General features: G+C 41.3%; 1 protein-coding gene across 1 annotated transcript in view; it reads right to left on the bottom strand.

The window, feature by feature from the left end:
- Positions 1–5,868: 5,868 nt before the first annotated feature.
- Positions 5,869–24,791, bottom strand: part of RFX4 (regulatory factor X4) — a 103,059-nt gene continuing 84,136 nt past the window's right edge. Inside the window, exons 14-15 of the mRNA XM_074983839.1 lie at positions 21,967–22,105; positions 5,869–7,257 (exon numbers count right to left, since the gene is read on the bottom strand). Of these exons, the coding sequence (XP_074839940.1) occupies positions 6,985–7,257; positions 21,967–22,105 (412 nt within the window). The 3' untranslated portion in view covers positions 5,869–6,984. The remainder of the gene's footprint in view (positions 7,258–21,966; positions 22,106–24,791) is intronic.

The raw sequence follows: 24,791 nt of genomic DNA, 5'->3' as shown, positions 1-24,791 counted from the left end.
GATGTTGAATGATTTTGCTTCAGATCTCGCTACCATCATCCTTAAACTCACCAGTTCGTATCCTAATAATGCTCCTCTATCTCTTTTGTTAACAAGGAATCTGACTCCTGCCTCATGCTTCGTTTCGTTCCCTGACCAAATGATTTCGCAACTACACATCTCTCCTGATGCCATTCAGTGCGTCTCCACCAGTCCAAGTATATCACATCAATATCTCTCCATCTCCTTCTGAGGCAGCTCTAATTTTCCAGTTGCCACCGTGTTCAAACGTTCCATGTTCCAACTGCTAGCCTATACGTTAGTTGTAATTTTCTTTTGGTAGCCAACTTATCGACCCAACCCTGATTGCTTGATTCGTGTTGCAGACCTCGTTTATCTGGGCGACATCTGAGCCAGCATCTTTTATCATTTAGTAATACTGGTATCAGATTTCATTAGTATTCTTGTTCCACAGTCAGCACATCGTGACTCATCTGACCAACCCTACTCCTTTACTCAGGCTTTGGACTGGCATGTAATGCCCAGAGGCTTCATGGTGGACTTTGTTGTGCATGAGATAAAGTTTAAAATAAATATTCTGGTGCCCAACTAAGAAAAGCTGGAGCCACCACAGCTGGATGGCCGGGGTGGGGAGGGATGCGTCAAGCAGTCTATGTGCTTATAAAAAGGAAGAGGCAAGTATGTACACTGCACAATTGAACAGTCTTTAAATTATGTGGAGCATTCAAAAGCAGTGTCTCTCAACCTTTCCACACTATTGTACCCTTTGCCAGGACAGTTGACAAAATTGCTGGGCCCCTGGACAAGGTGCATGTGTGGATTCCATGCTCACAGAAGGGGTGGGGCTTGGGGCTGCCCACTCCAGCCTTTCAACACAAACTGGAGTGTGCTGCACAGGGCTCTGGCAGCAATTTCAAGGGCCTGGGGCTCTGATTGCTGCCACTGCTGCAGTGGCAAAAACAGTGGTTGAGAACTACAGGCCCTTTTAAATCACCAGGCCCAAAGGTAGTTGCCCCTTTTTCTCTCTCCATCCTCAGGCCTGCCCCTTGCAGGTGTCTGATTTGTCTTGTGTACCCCCATGTTATACCTCACTTAAAAACTACTTGCTTACAAAATGAGACAAAGCTAAAAAGAGCCCAGGACACAATTACTGAAAAATTGCCCGTGTTCTCATTTTGACCCTATAATTGCAAAATAAAGCAATTGGCATATAAATATTGTACGTACATTTCAGTGTAGATAGTACATAGAGAAGCATAAACAAATCATCATATGAAATTTTAGTTGTACTCAACAAATTTTAATTTGTGTAGCTTCTTACTTATGTACCCTATTTTAAAACTAGGCAAATATATAGATGAGATGATGTACCTCCTGGAAGAACCTGGGGTACATGAAACCCTGGTTGAGAACCTCTGCTCTTCAATACGAAGACAAACCAGTGCTACCATCAGTGAATGATAAGCCTGACATCTGCAGTGTCACCTTCTCTTGTGATTCTCAAGAGTTTAGTGCAGTTCTACCTCCTGGACTCATGGCATTTTGTGAGAATCTTAGCTTCCATTTAGAAAATAAAACTAGTTTCTCCTTCCCAAGTGACAACACGATTGGCTCTCCAAAATTGCCTGTGCATAGTGAATCCTTATGCAGAGAAAGTAATGATGGGCATTTGCAGTGGCCTGACCAGTAGCATCCACACAATGATAACGTCACAACTAGCTACCAGCTCCTCTTCCCTGCTTACTTTGTCATTTGCTCCATAGAGTAAGAGCTCAATCTGGTACCAATAGGAGATATTGCAGGATGAGTCCTCAAAATACAAGGGCAGAGTTTTTGTGTTCTTATATGTCTGTGAAGCATTTTATACCTCTATAGGTTAACAGCAAAAACAAACAACAAATAAATAACCCCCCAAAACAACAGCAATGACTAACCACCTTCTACCTATTCAGAGCAGTGTATAATCTGGAAGCACTGTCCAGATTGCAGAAAATTACCTATTTTGAAATAAAAAAGTGCTTCCCCGGAACTTGCTCTTTATTTCACTCAGAAGGAATTTACTTACTCAACACAGATCTTCTCCCTGACTCCCAGGAGTGCTCACTCAGCAACTCTGAAGAATACTCTCGCTCTCAAATATTTGATTGCACAGCTGAATATATCCTGAGGCAAGGGCATTAACAAATACCAATAGACCCCCACCCACCCCCAAAAAGAAACACTTCTGAACACCTTGGGCATGTATGTATGAGTAATCCCGATCCAAACCTGGATTTGAATTTTCTGCAAGGGCCTCGATCACAGTGGGTTGAACTGGAGCCCCAAAACGGCACATCATCCAATCTCTGGGACACAGAGGAATTAAAATCCAGTCCTAAACGCTAAGCTGATTTTTTTTAACACAGACATATCAGTATAACGCCTTCTGAAAGAAATCATGCAAAAAATGACCCTTCAATAGTTCTTTAAACGACATTGCATATAATAAAGTACAAGCCTGCCTAGCACTCCTTCTCTCGCTCCAAAATAATAAAATGTTCCTCTTATTTGCATACAGTTTTATTAAAACCTAAAAAATATACTCCAGAAAACAGTCACTGGCACTTTTAAGGCACATCGTCAGTATCCTCTGTCCATTTTAATTTACACCTTAGGTAGCATATGAAAGATTAGGATTTCAATGAAAGGCGGACAGAATAAATTGCATCTTCCCCACAAGAACTGCCAGACCTTTTCAGATGGCACATACCATGAGCTCTTCCCATGTTAGTCACTTTATCTAAACCTTCCAAAGCAGTGTTTGCTCCTGAATTTCATGGATTTCAGGGTCAGTCACAACAGAATTGGGAGGTTGGGGAGGTCAGAGGCCATTTTTGTCAGAGGGTAGTGACCCTAGCAGCAAGAGGTAGCCTGACAAAAAATTGGATTCATTCTAGTGAAAGTAGTTCTCATTGCACTTCCCCCGCTGAGTCTTTTTTCTACCTGGTAATGAAAATCCTGCAGAGCTATAGTGGAGCTTCACTCCAGAATGACAAAATCGCCATTTTGAAAATGTATATGTAGTAGTCTTGGGGCGGGCATGGGGGGGCGGGGCGGGGAATAAAAAATGACAGGAGACTCTGCCAGAGAGATGTTTATAGTTAAACTCTACTTAAAACTTGTAACTAACAAATCATGACATTTTAAGTTGCTATGGTCAAGGAGGGCAGGCAGGGGAGGTTATTTAGTTGTCTAACATCTGTTCTGTAAAATTTATAGAATTACAGGGTCAGATTCCTACAGGAATAATTCTGCCTTTCATCCGTCTAAATTAGATAGAATGAATGTGTATGTGTTCTGGGGGAGACATTCAAAACCAAGAGCCTGTCTAATTTGTGCGGTCATTAAAGACTCTGCAGCTCTTTTTTAAGAGCAGATGTTTGTTTGATGAAAAATCCCTTTCCCTGCCCCCGCTCTGCTGATGTACTGCATGATGTCTGGTTGCAGTCCTTCACCCCAGAGATGACTGCATTTCAATAGTACTCAACGCTGACATGATTTCTATCTATCCACTCACATAGGTTTTCATGTGGCTCCAATCTTCATGATACACCGTCTCCAAATTTGAAAGTGCATGTGTACATATGAAGATGTGTATCTCTTCCTGCCAGTCAGCAGGGCCAAGGTAGGCCCGTTTTACTGGCGTATTGCATATTATTGTGTTGGAAAGACAAATAAGTGGATACTGCAGTTTGCTTGGAAGTAGTTGAGAATAAGGTCGTCCTGATCTCATCCAAGAGTCCATTCCAGATTCTATCTAGCAGCAAAGACAGCGCCAATTCTGCCTGTCAAGCCTCCCTGTTGATGGTATGCAGTTGTCTTGGCAGGTCAGAATCAGCAGTCCAATGGGTAACTTAGGCCGCTCCTCTGTAAGGGGTCCTTGCAAATAAAGGCATAAACCTTATATCTGACAAAGTATTTCAAGGAGAATCAGTGAACAGAATGGATTATAGACAGGTAGGCCCTGCTTAGCTACTCAGATCGGTTGCTGTTGAACAATTTGAGATTTTGGGGGAGAAAATGTAAATTTCATTTCTCTGGCAGTGTTTGCTTTCCCTATGAGTTGCAGTGTACTGCTTGCAGCCTGGCTGTAGGTACGTGTTTGCATGCATTTTATACTTAATAATTTCAGTGCCTTGATTAAACAAGTACAGAAAGAACATTAAAATCAGGACCTTGATCCAAACCAAATACTCCAAAACTGTAGCAGCTAAAGCTTAACTACTTATAAATGTCACCAAATATTTTAACTATGTCATAGTTTGACATTTTTATACATACAGTACCTTGAATTACAACAAAGGAGGGTTTGATACAGTCAGTCTAAGCCTCCATTACCCTTCACCATTTTTACTCATTTAAACTAGTGCAAGACTGAGTCTCAAACAATACCAACTGACCTGGCAGAATTGTGCCTCTACTTTTCTCTTGATGTAACCAAAAAACAGAGAACCAGAGCCAGATATTTTAAAGAGATTTGTGCATGTAATGATGCAGATAGGTACCCAGAGGGGTCTTCAAAAGTGCTGGTGGTTTTGAAAAAGTCACTAAGTACTTATCTGCATTGCTATGTGCCTAAATGTCCGTAATCTGGCTGACAGACTCATCTGTAATTAGCAAAACCTAATTTCATGCAAATTTTCAGCTCAGTTCTGCAGTCAATGTTTACTTTCAAAGGGTTGGAAACCTCCCAGGTGTCCTCGTGAGCTAATGTGGCACTACAGAGGCCTGCCTCAGTTTCCTTTTCTTTCAGAGACTCTTAAAATGTCCATACAGTCCAGACATGCAAAACATTCCCCTTCTGGGGTCCTATTTAATAAATCATGTACAAAAGCTTTTATAGCAGATCTCAAACCCACAAAATTTCAGTTTGGTCCAGCCGTTGGTCACTGAGGTTCTGACCTCTCCTTAAAGTTCCTTTCTTGTTGTCCTTGTCCAAAGCTGCATCCATCTTCATTTCAGAGTTCAAACACTCCATTGCTTCAATTTCAATCTGGGAACAGCTCCATCTCCCTAAGCTCCTGCTCTCCCAGCATCTCTTGTCTGGAGTTTGACCTTCCCAACAGGCCTTTTCCCTGCACATACAGAATCATGCAAGAGCCATCTTCTTCTCTGCACTGGGCACAGGCATGTTCCAACACCCATCAGCCACTGTCTCCCCACTTTATCAGGGCCAGGTGCTTTCCCTTATGCCCAGTTGGGCTGAAGATAATTGGTTCAGGTGTACTGAACCTGCTCCCTCTTAAAGAGGCCATTCACTGTGTGATAACCATTGAGCTAAGCAGAACATTGGGTATGCATGGACTGAACATTTGAGCCCTGTATTCATTGTTTTAAGAAAATAAAGGCTTTGTTTTTCCAGAACTATTTGGTATCAGTCTTGTTTTAAAAGTTATAATATTTATACAGAGATAAATCTTGCTTTCCCGCCTCAGGGCGATTACTTGATAGAACAATGTCACCAGAATTTGGCTTGTGCTCTATGTGGCTCTGATCTGCCAAAGCACTAAGCATATTTGTAAGTTTTTAAGCAAAAAAACAAAATAAAACAAAAACTGTTTAGGAGCTTAAAGTTTCACACAATCTTAAATGACATGCTGGATAAGGATACATTTGTTTAAAGAGTTATAAGCTGTGAAGGTCAGTGTGTTCAAATAAAATAAATGTACTTGGTTTCAAAAACTTTTTTATCTGAGTCTGAGAATCCTTCTTATATCTTGCACAACTGTACAAAAATACTTATTTCCATTTTAGCCACAAACATGATTATCATCACACTGGGTGTTATGAAAGATTTTATTTACATAACAATTACTAAAATGCCTGATGTCATATTTCCATTTATTTATTTCTTACCCATAGGGTAATAGGTCCACCATAATTGCTTGATGCATTTTATAATACAGGAAAAAGCCCTATGTTAATAAATTCTAACAAAAACTCACATATACCTACAAATCTGACAGAAAATGCCTAGCAAAAATACTCCCCAAAATACAATACATTTTCCCACAGATACACATTACAGAATAAGTTCAAAGGCACAGCTTTGAAATTTTTTTTTTGTAGACACATATGAGTTGTCATCTTGTGAAGGAATCAGAAGAGCAATTTTCATAGCCATTGATACACAACAAAATGAATAATTTGTTTTGTATTGTCACTTTTACATAATTGCTTACTATCATCATATTTAACATATGTGGCTCTGAATCCAACACCTTACCAGTCTCAAAATCCCTTCTTAGGCTTGATGTTAGTGACTGGAGCTTCTGTATTTAACCAGATTGTGCAAACTTAATACAAATACATATATAATAAGAACCAGAGTCAACTTAAGGCAGTGTATCATTCAATGCTACATGTCTTTCTTTTGTAAGGATAACACTTATCTGATCAATGGAAAGGTGCATCAAGACACAAAGTTATATGTAAACTGAAGCCTATACCATGCCTATCATGTAAGGAGCCCCAAAAGGAATTAATGATATGACAAAATGTCTCTAAAGAGCCCAGTAGAGGTGCCGCAGCTTTGTTTATGGTAAACTTTTTGCCTTTATCTCACATTATAAATAGCTTTCTCTCTAACACCTTTTCCTTAAAGACTAATTAACATTTGTCAATAAGGGGAGAGGGGAAATGGCTCAGTGAAACACATCACAGCAGGGCCAGACCATAAGACAGAAGAAAAAATAAAAAGGCACATCTTGACCAATATAGCTTGGCCAATATAATGCTCTATCGTAACAGTTAAATCTTGTTACAGGAACACTCCGTCACACTGGTCTGCAGTACATCCAGATTATGAACTAAAATTATCTGTCCAGGATCGAGTCTATCTTCATGTCCGTTAACGAATGTTCAGATAAGTCCCATGTAAAACAGCCAGATAGAAAGTTTTTCTGTCTTTATTAAATATACGGGCTCATGCTATCCTAGTCATTTTCACTTAGCCCATCCTGTGGTGGCTTCTCCATTGATGTAAGCAAAGCCGGGAAAGTGTTGCATGTGCTCATACTCAGAATTCCTGCGAGTTGTCAAGGGAGTGTACATGTCACTAGAGTTTCCATATCTTGTGGAATGCATGGATGGACTTGTGTAGCATGTATTTGCTGATGGGACTTCTGGCCAGCGTGGTGTTACAGGAGCTGGATGCAGTCTTGGGGTACTGCTCATCAAACAGGGCTCCATCCTGGATGTTGGACTGTTAAAAGGGTACTTAAAAATAAAACAATTTTTAAAAAATATTTAACACACACATTAAAATAAAGTTAGGACAGGCGGTAGCATACATTTTTGCCTTTCTACTAAGAAATATTCTAGAGGAGCTATAAAGGTCATCAGTAAGTTCATAACAATTAATATTTCTAGCAATATATTCTTTTATTTTTATGTAGTGCTTGTATTGCGCATAAGATGGTCTACATACTGTTAACTGAAAGCTGAAGACAAACAAACGTTGAAACATCAGCCCTTAAAAGGCTTAATTCTTCATCACCCCACACCTTGTGTGGTCATTTACAGCAAGGCAAAGTGAATGTTATGCTATACCATCAACTGCACTAGGTGCAGGGCATTGGCTGTGAGGCCCAAGGACAGAAAGCAATTAGAGGAGCTTAGATGGAAGAGAATGGGGAACAAGGTGCCCAACAATGCATGTTTTTATTATACCGAGGCTGAGGTGAGTGCTCTAAGGAGTTCAGTAACTTTCATTATGGGAAGTTATAAACATAAGTCTGTCCCCTGCTTGGTTTTGATAGATGCCTAACAATTGACAGGTTGGGCATGAAGGTAGAAGAGGAATGCAAAACAGGAGTGAATTGTAATGGGGCAGAAAGGAACTTAGGAAGGGAGTAGTGAAGTAAGCAGGTGAGCAGCAGGTGGACAGAAAGTCAGAGGGGGATGATCGTGCCTCTTTGGGGAAGCCATTGGAAATTTTAAAGAGTATGAGAGAAAATGTAATTATTCAGATTGAGGCCAGGTCTACAGCATAGGAATAAGTTGATTTCAGATACGCAATGCTCGCTACGGCAATTGCATAGCTGGAAAGGACCTATCAGAAATTGCCTTACCTGACTGTCTTCACTGAGGGAGGGTGAGAGGAGCGTTTTTCCCATCGACCTCCCTTTCTCCTCATGGTAGCAAGGAGTACAGGGGTCAACTGCAGACCCCAGACAGACTGATTTCGCACATTGCTACCTGACTGGGTCGATTTCCACACAGTATAGACAAACCCTCAGAGATGGTGAGGAAACCAATTAAGCGGGCAGATAGTTAGAGAATATGGCACTACTTCCTGAGGGAGAGAGGGCTTAAGCATCATTAATCCAAAATAGCCTATGTATTCTGGAAAATAGTGGGCTGGATGGTGATGGAAGACAGGGAAAGAACTGTTTGAAAGATGAGCAGGTATTGCTGGAAAGAGGGAAAAGTTTAAGGGGGGACTGGCAATGATAGCCACACCTCCTCCACATTCAGAGGCAAGGAGTTTTTCCATGGAAAATGGGGAACAGACGAGGGTGACTACACTGCCCGATGGCAAATATGGGACACTGGCCTCCAGGGATGGGGGCAGGGCTACTGTCCCATGTCAGGGCTCCGTGGCAATCGGGTCTTCTGCTCTGGGGTGAGGCACCAGGGATGGGGTTCTGCAGTCTCCAATGGGGAGGCACCAGGGATGAAGGAGAGTGGAGAATGGGGGCTCCAGAACCCCCTGGTGTGGGGGTGTTTCACAGCCTCCCACAGGGGAGACCAGGGAATGAAGCAGGAGATGCCTTCCTGAGGCGCAGGAGGCCAGGGAATAAGGCGGCCAACCCGTGGAGGGGCTCCCTGGCAGCAGAAGTTGCCTCACCTAAGTGTAGAGCACAAGGGAATAAGGCAGCTGCCCCATTGTGGAATTCACTGGCAGTAGCGGCTGCCACTGTGGGGTGCTGGGGAATGGGGCAGCTACCCCACAGAGGAGCTCCCTTGCACCAGGAGCTGTGGCCACAAGGTGCAGAGCTCTGGGGAACAAGGCAGCCACCGAGTGGAGGATCTCCCTGGCAGGAGAGGCAGTCACCCCAAGACACATGGTACCAGGGAACAGGAGCCTCACAAAATACGAGACAATTTGCCTATTTTCTTAAGAAAATACGCACATTTGAGACAGTTTAAATAAGGGATTGTCCTGTTAAAAATGGGACGGATGGTCATCCTAAAACAGACTCACTCTGAGTAGAGAGAAACTAGAGTTTAACAATCAGGTCTGGGCCACCTGAGGGATCTCAAAGTTATCATCCAGAAGGAGGCTGTACACAGGTAAAGCCTGCATAGTAACAGATCAGATGTTCAGAAAATTCAGTCAGATGGTGGTTTAGTGTCACATGAACTGTCTTTACAGAGACAGGGATAGTCCACAGGAAGATGTTTAGAGGGCCGACTCCTAAGGCAGCAGCACTGTAGGCTGGTGAAGATGAATACCAAGCAGAAAATGGGTGAACCTGCTTTGTGAGGGACATCAATCAGCATTTAGGGCTGGAGAAGAAGGGAGATTTCATTGTTTTACGGGAAAGCAATACTTGGGAAAATAAGGGAAAGAAGAGAGAAGGGATTATGGATCAGAATTGGTGTTAAAGAAAATCTGGGAATAGACATATCAGGGTGGGCAGCAGCAGAAGGGGTGGTGTTACATGAAGTCGAGATAGAGAGGGGAAAAATAGTAGAAGTTACACGTGGAAATGAGAGATTTCTCAGCCTTAACCAGAGTACTTCCTACTCATGAATGCTGTGCCATTTACTGAGCAATGATAGCCAAAACCATAGCAACACTCTGTTAGAGACTCTTAGTGAACATTCAAAGTGTTCAACTTTTATACACACATATGTTCTCATAAAACACATTTTAAAGTTACATGCACTAATATTCTCTGAAACAATGTAAAAGGCCCTCCCTACTCCTGCAAGCTAATTTCCATGAGTGGACACTTATCTCTGTATGGAGTGTCACTGAAGTCAGTGAGACTATGCATGAGGACAGAGTCATCTCATATGGCTCAAAGAATCAGACTGGAGCTTAAATTTGCATATGTGAATAGAGTAGGGCCTCACCAGTCACGAGTACCACTTACCCGGGGCTCAAGGGCAGGAGTGCCGGCAGCCGGCGCTTCCCAGGGGCTTCGAGTCAGGGAGCACCCACACTGCCACTTCCCGGGGCTCTGATCCCCCCACCCATTCATGAAAATCAACATTCGTGAAAATCAATCAACTCAGAACCCTCGCAAATGTTGAGACCCTACTGTACTAGCACTAGAAGTGCTTGTCTACCTATTGAATCAGGGAACAGAAACAAAAATATGTGACTTATCTAAGCTGGAACACCAAAATAGTTTTTTTATTTCAAAGGTTGAGTATTAAATACTGCTGTTTGTATTAATCCTCAGAATAAGAAGAGGTTTAAAAACATGTCGTTAAATTCAAACATCCAATACATTCAGAAAAATGCTAACTGACGGCAAGATAGTCCATGAGCAAAAAAAAATAGCTCAAATTTGTCACAACTCTAATCAAGAAATGTATTTCCCAGTACACAGCAGGTCTTAAAAGGCCACACTTCCTGCTTATTCTACTCCATTCTTAAGAGGAAAGACAAAAGGATCTTTTCTAGAAGAGGGCAGTCTGTCTTCTTTAAATGTTTACAAGCCTGTCTCCCAGCCTCTGCAGAGAGGAACAAAGGTCTGCCCCCTCCTCTCCCATGGAACTACCCAGCAAACCTGGAAATCCCTTTCTGTGAAAAATACTTTTTCTTTCTTTTTTCCTTCTTTTTTTCCTTTTTTTTTTAGATCATCCCAATCTGAAAATTTTCAACAAATGGGAAATTCCTTTTTTGGGGGGCACCGAAAAGGAATTTTTCATCTTGACAGCTGGCCACCTGGAAGACACTTGTCAATTTTACTTTCTGCATACTTTTTTTTCTAATAAAATATTTTGTTAGTTTTTAAAGAGCTACATGACTGCTGTCTTGTTTCACTCTCTGCAGGCAGCTGGGGAGCCATCTGTTCAATTTTGCCAAAGAGAAAAATAATTTTCTGTAGCAAAACAGAAGTTTTCTCACTAAACAATTTGATTTTGCAAATCATTCAGACAAAAAATTCCTGACTAGCTTTGCTTACCTGAAAGCTTCTAAAAAGAGGTGGGATGGTGACTTATGGAAAAAACTCTTTCTGCACTTGGTCTGTCTAAAGGGACAGCTGAAAACTGGAGAACACAGGAGGATGATCTCTGCCTACTGCTAAGGAAAAGACAGGCTGAAGGCAGAAGCAAATGGAAGGGAGCTGAGTTTGCCCTTTTTAGCAGGGGGAAAGCAAATACATCATGGTGCATGTAATGATATACGTAATAATTTTGAGTAGGGACACATTAGGAAGGAAAGCAGGAAACTTTTCTATGATAAATTGATTTTTATGGCAGCAGTTTGAAGTTAAATCCTGGAGAGAGGGATTAGTCAGCAGAGGGCAGGTACAGAGGTCAAAGATGCATGATACACTCATTTAACACATGGCTTGTCACTTTATCATGGGGCTGTCATCGCCACACATGTAGCACATTATATTTTCTCTGCAATATTTGATAGGCAAATACTGCGGCACTTTGCCATTGACTTCAATGGGGCCACTATTTCACCCTAAAGGCCTTGATTTTCCGAAAAGCTGAGTATCTAAAGCTTTCACTGAAAACAACGAGAACTGCAGGTGCTCAAAACCAATGAGAGTCCAGTCTTGAAATTTTGCATTGAAGAACTTAAAGCCACAGAGGGCTTGTCTACACTACCACCCTCCCTCCAAGGAAGGATGGTAATTAGGGTGTTGAGAGTTTACTAACAAAGTGCATATGCAGCACTTCATTAAGCAAATTCCCCCCACCCCCCGTGGCAACTTCAAAGTTTTAATCTTCGAAGTACCAGCTTGCGTCTAGTCGCGGCTCACCCACCGGTACTTTGAAGTGCCAGGGCAACTTCGAAGTCCCTTTAAAACTTTGAAGTTGCTGCAGGGGGGGATTTGCTTAATGAAGTGCTGCGTATGCAGCACAGCACTTCATTAGTAAACTCCCAACACCCTAATTACCATTCTTTCTTGGAAGGAGGGTGGTAACGTAGACACAGCCAGAGGGAGACAGTCTCTGAATCAGGGTTAGGATTTAGGACCAAGGCAGTTTACTTTAATTGGGTGCTAGCTGCTGAACCTCCCTGGACATTCAATAATGGATTTAAAAGTAGTCACTCTGCTACAAAAGAATTATACCACAAGATTACAGAGGGTTACATCTGAATTGGAATTTGTTTGCAAACTTGACACATTTCAGCTGGACCTTAATAGCGATCTCAACTATCTTAGACATTACAAGGACAATTTCCCCACCTTTGATATTCAGAGGAAGGAGACACGTCCTACTTAATGTCTTCATCAACCGGTTCTACTAGTGACAGGTAACACTGCCTGCTATATAAACCTTGGATTCTACTTGTTTTCCTACTCCAATCATCTGAAGAAGAGGGTCTTACCCACAACATCTCATGACCTAATAAATTTGTTCAGGCCCATATGTAAGAGGGGTGTAGAGGGTGCGAATGCACCTCCCTCCTATGTCCAGTTTCTCTCCCTTCTGTGTTGTGCAGGCAGAGCCTGCCAGGCATGATGGGAGAACCAAAGATACCCTGGGAGCTGTAATTCCTTGGCCAGCTCCCACCCTAGAGAGCTGGCCCTGGAGCAAGGAAGGGACTACATTTCCCAGCATGCCTTTGGCCACTAGCAACATGAAAGAAAGGGGGATGAGAGGGAATCTGTGAGACCCCTGCATAGTACATGCTGGGCATGGAGAAGGTTGCTAGAAGGGGGTGGCACTGTGAATGGAGAAAGTGAGTGCACAGGGAGTAAGTGGCTTTGGCACAGCTCTTACCCTCAGGAGACTGGAATATTTTGGAATATTGTTTTTCACTTATGAAATTACAACAAGTTCACAGAAGGTAATTTCTATAAAACCTTTATTCCTGTATAAATACTTAGTATGCTATAACAAAATCATTTCACCAATCACTGTTCTGACTCACATTTTTCATTAACCTCTCTTATGCACACACACTGAATGACTACTTTGAATGCCTTTATAATTGCAAAAAACACTGACGTCCACATTTGCAAAAAGCACCCCCTCCCCGCCAGAAATTCCCATGTATGATCCTGTTATTTTCTCAAGTGCTACAGAACTGCTTGTTACTTGGTGAAGGTTTGAGGTTTTTAAGAGCAATCTGTCAAAGAATTTGTAAATATTTAAGTAAAATCTAAGTAGTTCAAGGTAAAGTTGAAGAAACTTCCATATTTTTAAAGTGTCACATATATAACTCAGTGAAAGACCTCCACCATTCATATGCTCAAAATCTAAGTCTTCTTAAACCACAAAAGTAATATTTGAAATGGGATGGTGAGTTCTCTCTGAAATTCATTCTGTCAGTCATATGGGAATGCCATGAAATGTAGGCCACCGGCTGCCATATGTCCGGCAGTACAAATGTGCTGTTATAGAGGATAGTCAAGTAATACTTTATAACTAAGCCCATTGTTTTCCAATTCTGTTTTGTTTAAATGTGCTCAGGGGATGTCTCAGTATTTATCACTAAAAAACTTAAAATGGTCAAAAATCAGTGCAAAAAATTAATTCACAGTTTTTTTGAGAAGTATTAAGATTATTATTGGTAAATGGGAGACTAGAAAAAAAACAACAAACAGAGAAAAGTCAGAGTATTGAAAGTAAAGCAGTTTAATGCTGTAGTTTGTTTGATGAACTGTACATACATGTGAATGTATGTATGTGTGTCTTCTTCTTCATTGCCTTATTTTAACAGACAGCCTCACATTCACTGCTAGACTAATGTATTATTAACCTAATACATCTAGCTAATGTAATGTAAAAATCAGCATTTTCATGTACTTGTGTGGGTCAAAATGGGTGTGTCTACACTAGGAACTAACTTCGAAGTTAACTTCGAAGTTAAGCACTACATCGAAGTAGCCAGCAGAGAGTTCACATGCATTTTCTTTACTTTGAAGTTAACTTTGAAGGGAGCCCAACTTCAAAGTCCTTAGTTCATTCCCGGGAACGGAGTACTGCCCTACTTCACAGTTTAACTTTGAAGTAGGGTGTCCGTAAACAGTCTACTTCAAGTTGCTTACTTTGAAGTTGTACTTCAAAGTAAGAAACTTCGAAGTTATCTTTGTAGTGTAGACACAGCCAATGTGGGCCAAAATAGTAAAAAAGAGAATAACAGCTTTGTAAAACTTGGGATTTTTTCTGTAAAACTCAGTAAAGACTTAAAACAAAGGCCTTAACTGTAGCACAGTGTCCAACATATCCTGTTGGCTAGGGATATTCAGGGGAGGTCATTAAGTCAGGGGTAGTGTCCCTACTCTGTAGTGGCCAAAGCAGTGAGCTGTTCTCGTCCTAGCTTCAGAAGCTTCTGAGGAGCAATATTGACAAATGGTTCCATGTCATCAGGTGTAAGGATCAGAATGAACCCATCTGAGAAAAGAGACAATCTTCAGGGGTAACTGAAATGAAAAACTTCTACCCTCCAAAGGCCCACTGAATGAAGCTTACTCTGAACTAGAGTTAAGCTGTAAAAATATTGTCTTGACCTAATCAAGATCTTGTCTTGTAAACACTGTGATTGATTTGTTTCTTAATTCACATTCGAATATAATGTTAACTTGGAGTTTCTTTACCCTTGGGGCCAGTGTTCCATCTTAAAATAATCTTTTCTTCCTGGTGTTCTAAACAACTTTCCCTCTTGCTAATCAGATTAAAACATTCTACTATTCTGATGTGCCACAATATCCTACAGCTAGCTGGGATTTAAAGGCAGGACCTGATCTCCTTGTATGAACTGGGAACGAGGGCCTCACAAGCTCCAGGAGACGCTCACTCTGTGATGTAATGCGGGCTTCTAATATTTCAGCAGTGTTCAAGGGAAACTGGGTGTTCTCTAGGGAACCCACTTTGTCTCTAGGGACTCTCACGGTCTCTAGGGAGCCCTCACAGATTCTCCAGGTCATGCCAAGTCAGAATATGGGGGACTCACACAGTGCAGTTCACTTGGGTCATAGAGCACATGAACATATCAAAAAGATGCCAGGTTTGGATTTAAGCTTTGGCCTGTGGAGCAAACTCCCTAATGCATTGAAAGGGAGAGCTAATCTGCCTTCACCCTTTCAGTTAGTATGCCACAGTGAGTCTTATTACAGAGCAAGGGCTAATGACGGAGCATAAGGAGACAGGATACAGTGTGCTGCTTTTCTGTTTAGTCAAATATCCCAGATGCAGCTGTGTTTATGAATGGGTCATGAATATAAAAAAGAATAATTGCCTGAAAATAATATGGACTCCAAATATCTACTATTTTACAATAAATTCTGTTATGACGGAATCCAACATGGAAAGTTTTGTCATGGTAGGTCAGCTAATTGCAAATGAGTCAGTGACTTCTTTTTCCCTACAGTGAAGAGACTATTGAAAGACAATATTTTTAAAGTACCCATTGGCCCCTGCCTGACTATTAACTCAACCAATGAAGCATCTATTCAGCCCTGTTGGGGTGTCCAAAGCATAGCCATCTGCGCGGATGCCTGCCCATGCTGCCTGAATCACCTTTCACACTTTACATCCGGTTTAATGAAGAGTGCTTAAGCATGCTGAACTCAAAACACTGGGGCCTAGTGATCTTTGCTAGATATAAAGGCCACATTTGTTGGAGGGCTCTTGACAGGAAATTACTATTTTCTGGGTCAACTCACACTTGCTGCTACCACTGCTGTTTAAACTAGACAAGAAACACTAACTTCTTTAAGTATGGGTGACTTTAAGTTAATTATTGTTAAGGCCTTTTCCCAAAAATTTTAAATTAACTCAATTTCTCTTAGTATTATTTCAGAAAATAGTGTGTTGTGTCATCTCCTGCCAGTGGAGTCTGAGTTTCTTCAGAGCAAGGCTGAAGAATAATCTCTTTATCCTTATTCTTCAGCAAGCCAGTTGATTATGCAAGAAGGTGAAAGGTATCTCTGTCCAAATAGAAAAATATTTTCCTTATGAACACAGCTCTAATTTTATACTGCGTTAGCTCACACTTTTGAACAGCATTAAAAATCATTATTATATGCATCAAACATCACCTTTAGGCTATACAGTACCTAGTCAAAAGTTATATCTGTATTAAAGAATTGGTTATAAATGAAAACAAAAAAGCAGTCATATAGCACTTTAAAGAGAAACAGAATAATTTATTAGGTGATGAGCTTTCGTGGGGCAGACCCACTTCTTCAGATCATAGCCTTACCAGAAAAGACTCAATATATAGAGCACAGAGATCTAAGAATTGTTACCAAGGTTGACAAATCAGAAAATCAGGAGAATGTGCCCGTGATTCTGTGAATAACATGGTTAGGCCTGGCTTTTTGGGCCTATCTTGGAGTAGTTGGTTTCTGTGTATTCATCTGGCCCTGTCAATTTGTTTTTTTACTTCTCCCAGTGGGTAATTCAGGTTTATGAATGTTTGGTAGAGATCTTGTAGCCAATAACAGCACACCACTGGTCATTACCTACAGAGCCGAACTCAAACCACTGCAACACATAATTAAAGACCTACAACGTATCCTAACTCAGGATGCCACAGTCCAGAAGGCCCTAGGTGACAGGCCTGTTCCCTCCTATAGACAACCTCCCAACCTAATGAGGATTCTCACTAGCAACCACAGGCTATACCAAAATAACACCAATCCTGAAACTTTTCCTTGCAACAAGCCCTGTTGCCATCTTTGTCCCCATATCTGTTCTGGAGATACCATCACTGGACCTAACCATGTTATTCACAGAATCATGGTCACATTCTCCAGTTCCTCAACTAACATCATATATGCCATCATGTGCCAACAATGCCCACACACCACGTATATAGGACAGACTGCAAACACTCTTTGGAGAAGAATGAATGGACACAAAACTGACATAAAAAAACTCCTATTGCACAAACCTGTCAGCCAGCACTTTAATGGAGTGGGCCATTCTGTTAATGACCTGAAAGTCTGGGTTTTACTGAAAAGGAACTTTAACAACCGTTCACAGAGGGAATGATCAGAACTGTCATTTATATTCAAATTCAACACATTAACACATGGTTTGAACCGGGACAGCAATTACCGGGCCCATTATAAGGACTCTTTTACATACTTTGTTTTATCTAATTTTTAACTTCCCCACCCATACCCCTCTCCTGCTGCCTATCTGCTCTTCTAACGTGCCAACTTTGATAACAATTTTTGGACTTCTGCGCTTTATATATTGAGTCTGTTCTGGTATGGCCATGATCTGAAGAAGTGGGTCTGTCCCACGTAAGCTTGTCACCTGATAAATTATTTTGTTAGTGTTTAAAGTGCTACATGACTGCTTTTTTGTTCTGATAGAATACAGACTATTCTATTCTCTCTGTCACTTGGTTATAAATTAATTTTGTGGAAAATTGTATAGCAACATTTTACATAATTTAACAATAAAAACTATTTATCAGCTATTCATTTCCAACCTTTAATTTGACTTTTTTCTCTACAAAGCTACATTTGGTGTCTCTTGGCCCATCAAGTATATAGGGTAATTCAGGACCAGCATCCGGTTCATCTAAAGCGATGTATTTTGTAACTTACAAAAATGACCTGTAATCAAGTTGTCTTTTTATACACATTACACATTTCTCTAGCTGCAGGAGCTACATATGATCATATGCAGTTCTGCATTATTGCCTGACAAATAAGACAGCAGTTAGAAGACAACACAGTAGAACTTTTCACATTGATGCACCATGCTCTTGCTGATGAGCCAAAACTATAGTGCTAAAGGGCAGCAGTTATAAACAGGAAGCAGCTGCTCTGAGAACTGTCAGCAGATGCCACCAGAAGGCAAATGGGCTTAAAAATATTTAGGCTAATTTAAGATACATTTAAGTGAGATTCTGCATACGGAGCCTAATTTGATTCCAGTTCAAGTCAACAAAAAGACTCCCATCAACTGATGTGGGAATTGGAGTAAGCTGAGAGACAGGAGGGAGAGCCCATGAGAGAGAGAAGCCAGCACAGTATCTGCAGAAAGCAGTTCAAACAGGGGCTACCAAAGATGTCCTTAGTAGAACTGGGTGGTAAGTGGTTTGCCTGTCCCATGAATATTTTTAAGATTTTGGCAATGTTTCCCATGTTGCATTGAGATAAAACTGAGACCTTCTGAGGTTAATAATGCAACAGAGCTAGAGAAACCTTGCACCAAATCAGGCAGATCAAGGATTTGAACTGCTATCTCCCAGGTAAGTACCCAAACCGCTAGGCTATCTTGGGTTGCTCTCTTGCCCCTCCCTACCTGCCATCCTAGACCTGAGAAACCTTTCTGATAAAGTTTTGTAAAAAATGTCCCATTATTACCCACTATTTTGATTTTCACAAATTGGCATTTTCCAACAAAAATCCTCTTCCCCCAGGTCTAGTCCTCAGACTGCTTCCTGTCATTTTCAACCTGAACATTCGCCCCACTGTGTTGACTGGCAGTTTGTTTCCATCCCCACTCTTTATTGTTCAGTCTAATCCAACTCCTCCTTATAAAACCCCATCAAAATAATTTCCATAATAAAACAAAAGCAAAAAAAATACTCCTGGGACTGCCTTGCTGTCTGCAGCCATCACACTGTTCAGTCTGCTTGAATGTTACCCCTTTTCCCACTCCCTTGTTTGATTTGCCCACTTAGATTAGTGGGTCTCAACCCACAGGCCACTTGTGGCCTAATTAGCACACAGCCGCAGCCCGTGTAACATCCTCAGGAGCACAGAGAGAGCACATGTATTTTGTGTGGATGTGGTCCACATAACAGGTAAAGAGCTGCATAGAAGGTTGCCACTTCAGAAGGGTGGGGCGAGGGACGAGAGACACACATACAGAGACACTGCTTGCTATCAGGGAGTGAGAGGAAAGTACGCAGCGTGTGAGCATGCCCCTTACTCCTAGGTGGTGAGGGGATGGGGCAGTGCAGCAATTCACAGAATCTGTGCACTCTCCCTCACTCCCTGATAGGGGATCCAGACAAAGAGCAAGCAGCATCCCAGTATGTACGGCTGTGGCTCCCCCTCCCTCTCAAAATGACACCCTTGGCTACACGTGCATCCCACAATGGTAAATAGGTTAAGAACCGCTGATTTAGCCAGTAAGCTCTTTGAGGCAGGCACTGTCTCTTATGTTATGTTTATACAGGGCCTAGTGGAATGAGAGTAATTTCTTAATTGGCTCCTAGGCACTGCTGTAATAAACATGACAAGTGGCACACTAAATAGTGCTCAAGTGTGCCATCCTAATCAAATCAAATGTGGACCATGGGAAAAATGTTTATTTCAAAAAGGAGGACACTGGTTAATAGGTCCCACTTACCTGAGAAGCCCATGCACACTTGATAGAACTGACTTTACCTCTGGCATATAGGGGTACAGCTCCCTTGACTTTAGCGGAATTGTGTCTGAAGGGGGCCCCTGTAAATCTGGCCCATTCTGTTTTGAAAAGTCATGACTTCTGCTCTACAATTCTGTGAGAAGGTTCCCCTTAAAAATGCTTCCCCGAGAAAAAAATGTGACCGTTGTAACTCTAACCTTTCACTACAGAACACATAATGGAGTGGTTATGCATTAAGGGTGACTAATAAAGTGGCAAAACTTTTATCAGTGCAGAGATCTTAGAGCATTTCATTAAACTTTACAAAAAAACTGATTTCAGAAACATCATATTTAAACTTTTGCATCTTTTGATACAGTTTATAGTTCATTTCAATGTAAAACTAGCACATTAATATGGTTTTGCTGACTATATTCTGCATTAAAAAATCTCAGTTTACAATCTGGATAAGACAGAACACAATAAATTAAAAATGAGGTAACTCTGAAATATGAGCGATCAAGGTATGTCTACTTGTTCTGTTTTGTTCTAGTATGTTTAAGAGCTGAGGCAAGCAGAAAAGTTATTTGAAACTTGGACTAATAAAAGCAGTCTACTACAGTAACAATGATTGCAAAAGAAATCTCCATTGAAAAGGTCGCACAATTTGAATTTTTTTTGTGCTTCCTTAATCATGCAATTAACGTCATAAATGTAGCTACCTCTGTGTAGTGGTAAGTGTATAAGTGATGCAATCTGTTTTTGACATTGCAGACTATCACAAGAGGAAAAGAAGATATTTGAGTAAGGGACAAAATTTTAAACAAAAACAACAGCCACATGTGCTTAGGTCACAGAGCAAAGAATAGGCCAGGAAAGTGGAGAGAGAAGAGCAAGCTAGCTTTTCAATCAGGGTGCATCTACACTTGCGTTCCTCTTTGGAAAGAGGTATGCAAATGAGGTATATATTTGCATATTGGACATCTCATTTGCATATACTAATTGCAAAAGAGCTTCTTTCAAACGAAGAAAGCCACCGTAGATAAAAGTAAACCCCATCTTCGAAAGAATCCTTCTTCCCACTAAATAAAGAGAAGAAGGATTCTTTCAAAGATGGGTTTACTTTCGAAAGAGCACCGTCTACACTGGCTTTCTTCTTTCGAAAGCAGCTCTTTCAAAATTAGAATATGTAAATGAGGTGTCAAATATGCACATTTATACCTCATTTGCATTTTTGATTTACCTCATTTGCATGCCTCTTTCAAAAGAGGAATGCAAGTGTAGACACACGCTCAGTGTGACTGGGGAACAGATGGGGAGAGAGCCACAGAGAAACAGCAGACCCAGAGATGCATATATAAAGTGTTCTACATTACTCGGACTCCTGCAGAAGCCAATGTCATGCAGTGTTAGGGTTCAGTAGGGTGGAGGGCTGCTGTCTCCCTTTACCACCCTGCCAAATGACGTCCTTGACCACTGTACTACTTCAGTTTCATATTTGTGTAACTCCATTTCAATTAAATGAGAACTGGAGTAATGCAGTGGTGAGTCACACTCACATCTCCTATTTAGAATGAAATGACTGACTCAACCAGGTACAAAAATGCTAAATATGAAGTGGATAAAAGCCTAATAAATATGTTTGAAACAGACAACATAGAGGTTTTATATCATCTTAAGCCCTTACTGGACTCATACAGACTAACAGCTTTAATGAATGGACCTGATTTAATACTACACCATGACTGACAAGATAGAGTCCAAACTGTGCTGCAAGTTACAAAAGTTCTTACAATAACTCTATGATGAATGTGGGATGAAATCCTGGATCCACGAAGTCAATAGCAAAATTTGCATTCAGTGGTGTTAGCATTTCACCCAGCATATTTAATCAAATGCCAAAATAAGTTTCAGAACTGCAGTAAAATATATAGCCTCAGTTTTAAGTATTGAAATTCAGGCAGTGGCTGTCATGCGTTTAGGGCCAAAAAAAGAATATAATGCCAATACTCAAAGGCAAAGCTTCCAACAGAACGGGCTACAATTCTAGCATCAGATGAATTATGTCCACTGTTCTAAACCATGTATTACAAATTAGACATCTGCTTCACTTAAGAACAGCTAATGCAAACATTCAATTATTTAAACTGATATCTTATACTAGTAGTTGGCAAAGAAACTCTTTTTTTGTAATCTCATCAGCTGCATTTAAGATCACAGCTTCAGAATCAACTTTACAGATTAAAGTGACTTGGCAAAAAAAAATCTGCATCCAGGATGAAAATGTTTACAAGGAATTTTAAACCACTATGATCTGTAAAAGCTGAGAGTAAAATCAGGGCATATTACAAAGAATCAGATATTAAAGATTGTACAAAATGCTGATTATGGCTCATTTAAACTCTTTATTTAATACATTAAATCATGTATTGGCAAGGAAGACAACAGACTTACCTGTGAAGAGCTTCTGTGATAAGCGGAGTAATGAAGTGGTCCAGAAATAGCAGGGTCATGTGGTAGAGATGGATATTGACTCTGCATCGGATGGGGGTGCTGGTTGCTATAACTACCATAGTTGTAGCTTCCTGTGTACCTAAAATGCAAGACCAAAACACACGCATTTAGTACTCAAAATAATGGCATTCCAGCTAGTAGTCCTCTTGTAGTTTTCGAATGCTATATACCAGATATATTTGCATTTGTTTCCTTAAGAGAGAGATGCTCTGAAAAACAGTTTGTATGAACTTAGCTCTAAGGAGCAACTGTCCCTTAGAGTAAATATGTGCTCTGCATCAAGCAAACAGAGTGACACCATGTGTCTGCATGATTAGTAAGCAGTCATTTGTAACTCTCGCTAAGGGTCCAGTTTGGCCTCCTTTACTAGTGTTCTGGAGTCCCTTTCCCAAGTGGTGGTTCAGTGGGATGCTCACACAGTGAAGTACTGTTTGGTATGTTAGAATGGTCAAACTGGGCCCTGAGGACTAAACTGTGAAATTTAGCCACATCTCTGCACGGGGGCAGGTGCTTCCTACTTATTTTGTACTTCCCTTTAAGGGAAGCAGTGTACTCTTTCTATGCAGTTGAGCAGAGACCAGAGAGGTAGAGTTAGGGCTTTACTTACTTCCTTTTCCTCCCTGCCCCTTTTTTCGGAGGGTCTGTCCCTGCTCAGGAAGAAATGGGGGAGGAAGAAGCCCCTACACTTTTCTGAATGTTTCATAGAATCATAGAATCCTAGGGCTGGAAGGGACCTCAGGAGGTCATCTAGTGCAGCCCCCTGGCTAAAGCAGGATCAACTGCAACTAAGTCATCCCAGCCAGGACCTTGTCAAGCTGGGACTTAAAAACCTGTAGGGATGGAGATCCACCACCTCTTTAGGCAACACATTCCAGTGCTTCACCATCCTCCTGGTGAAGTAGTTTTTCCTAACATCCAACCTACCCCACTCCCTCTTCAATTTCATACCATTGCTCCTTGTTCTGCCATCTCTCACCACTGAGAACAGTTTCTCTCCATCCTCTTTAGAGCTCCCCTTCAGGAAGCTGAAGGCCGTTATTAAATTTTAAAGCTGCTGGTAAATCTTTATGTGGGTTGTACAAAAGGGGCAGGGGTAGAGACTTCTTACAGTCTCCCTATCTCAGCATGGCCAAGTAAATGCAATATGCTAATCTAGCCCTGAAGAACTAGGCTTTTAACACATACATGAGCTAGAAGTAGAACTGATCTGGGTTTGGGGAGGGGGACAATGAGGCTCATTTACATTTTATTTTTATTGATTGTTAACATCTTTTAAAGGTGCACAGGGCCTTTAGTCTGGGTACATTTAATCATCTCCCAGTACTCTTCAGCTTAGCACACTAGAGATACCCTGCTATCGTAAACCAGACAAATAAACAGAGAGGTCACAAAAATAAAGCAGTCCTGTAGTACCTCAAAGACTAACAAATTTATTTATTAGTTAATGAACTTTCATGGGTAAGACCCACTTCTTACGATACCCATGAAAGCTCATTATCTAACAAATAAATTTGTTAGTCTTTAAGGTGCTACAGGACCGCTTGTTTTTGTGAAGCTACAGACTAACACGGGTACCCCTCTGAAACAGATATGTGTATAAATGATAGCAGGGCACCTAGACCGAGAAGGATTGCTTTCAAAACCCAAGGCCAGAGGCCCTGCAACACAGGCCACTGCAAGCACATTACACCTGTCCTCCACTCTTCATGCTACCTACCCGTGGAATTTCAAATTCAAGGTCTCAGTTCTTATCTTCCAGGCTCATGATGGGCTGGACCCAAGGTATCTAAAAGATTACCTGAAGCCCCAGGATGAAGATTATTCCTCCTCCTTGGAAGAATGGAACTCTACAATAAAGTTAAACTTTTCTGTATAAGAGAAAGAGCTTGGGACCAAGCCTGTGGAATGATTTCCCCCAACAACTGAGGACTATCACAAATCTCATCACTTTTCACTCAAGGTGCAAGGTTCATTTTCATAGAATTATAGAACAATAGAACTGAAAGGGACCTTGAGGGATCATGGAGTCCAGTCCCCTGCCCTCACGGCAGGACCAGCCACCTTCCAGAGTCTCTAGACCAGCAGTTCCCAACCTTATCCAGGTGGTACTCATTTTGACAATTCAGGAAGACTTGGTGACCCAAAGTAATTTCAGAAAAAGCCGGGGGGGAGGAGGGGAGAGCTGTAACTAGCTAATTTGGACCTGAAGCAAGAATATAAAATTGCACCCCCTCATGTTGATATAATAATAATAATAATAATAATAATAATAATACATTTATTATAGTAAATTATTATTTTATTATTATAGTTGATTGAGTTGTGGTGCGGGAAAGACCCCACAAACTGCTCCACCCCACTTCCCCAGCTTAAACCCCACACTCAGAGGCTGGAGGGGCTGGGCGGGGAGTCACACTCAGAAGCTGGGGGAAGATGCAAACAAAAAATGAGAACTGAAAAATCAGCTACAGAGAACAGAAGGGGGGGCAAAATGGAGGGGAAGGGAGGAGGCGGGGTGAAAATTACTTACTGCAAGAGTCTATTTAAGTGGCTTTCCTGGAATGACTATGAATATCAAAGGTTGAGAAGCTCTTTGTAATGCATAATTGCTTCTCTATTGACAGAGACAGCTGATGGATGTGGCAGTGTAAGGAGCTGCAAATGGCCTCTTTAAGAGCCACATGCAGCTCCAAGCTGCTGGCAACTCTTAACAAATCTAATCATGACCCACGTTTGGATCCCAACCTGTAGCCTGGCAATCCCTG

This window comes from Carettochelys insculpta, chromosome 1 (genome assembly GCF_033958435.1).
Source record: "Carettochelys insculpta isolate YL-2023 chromosome 1, ASM3395843v1, whole genome shotgun sequence".
NCBI classification, from domain to species: Eukaryota; Metazoa; Chordata; order Testudines; family Carettochelyidae; genus Carettochelys; species Carettochelys insculpta.
This window is presented reverse-complemented; position numbering and strand designations above follow the sequence as displayed.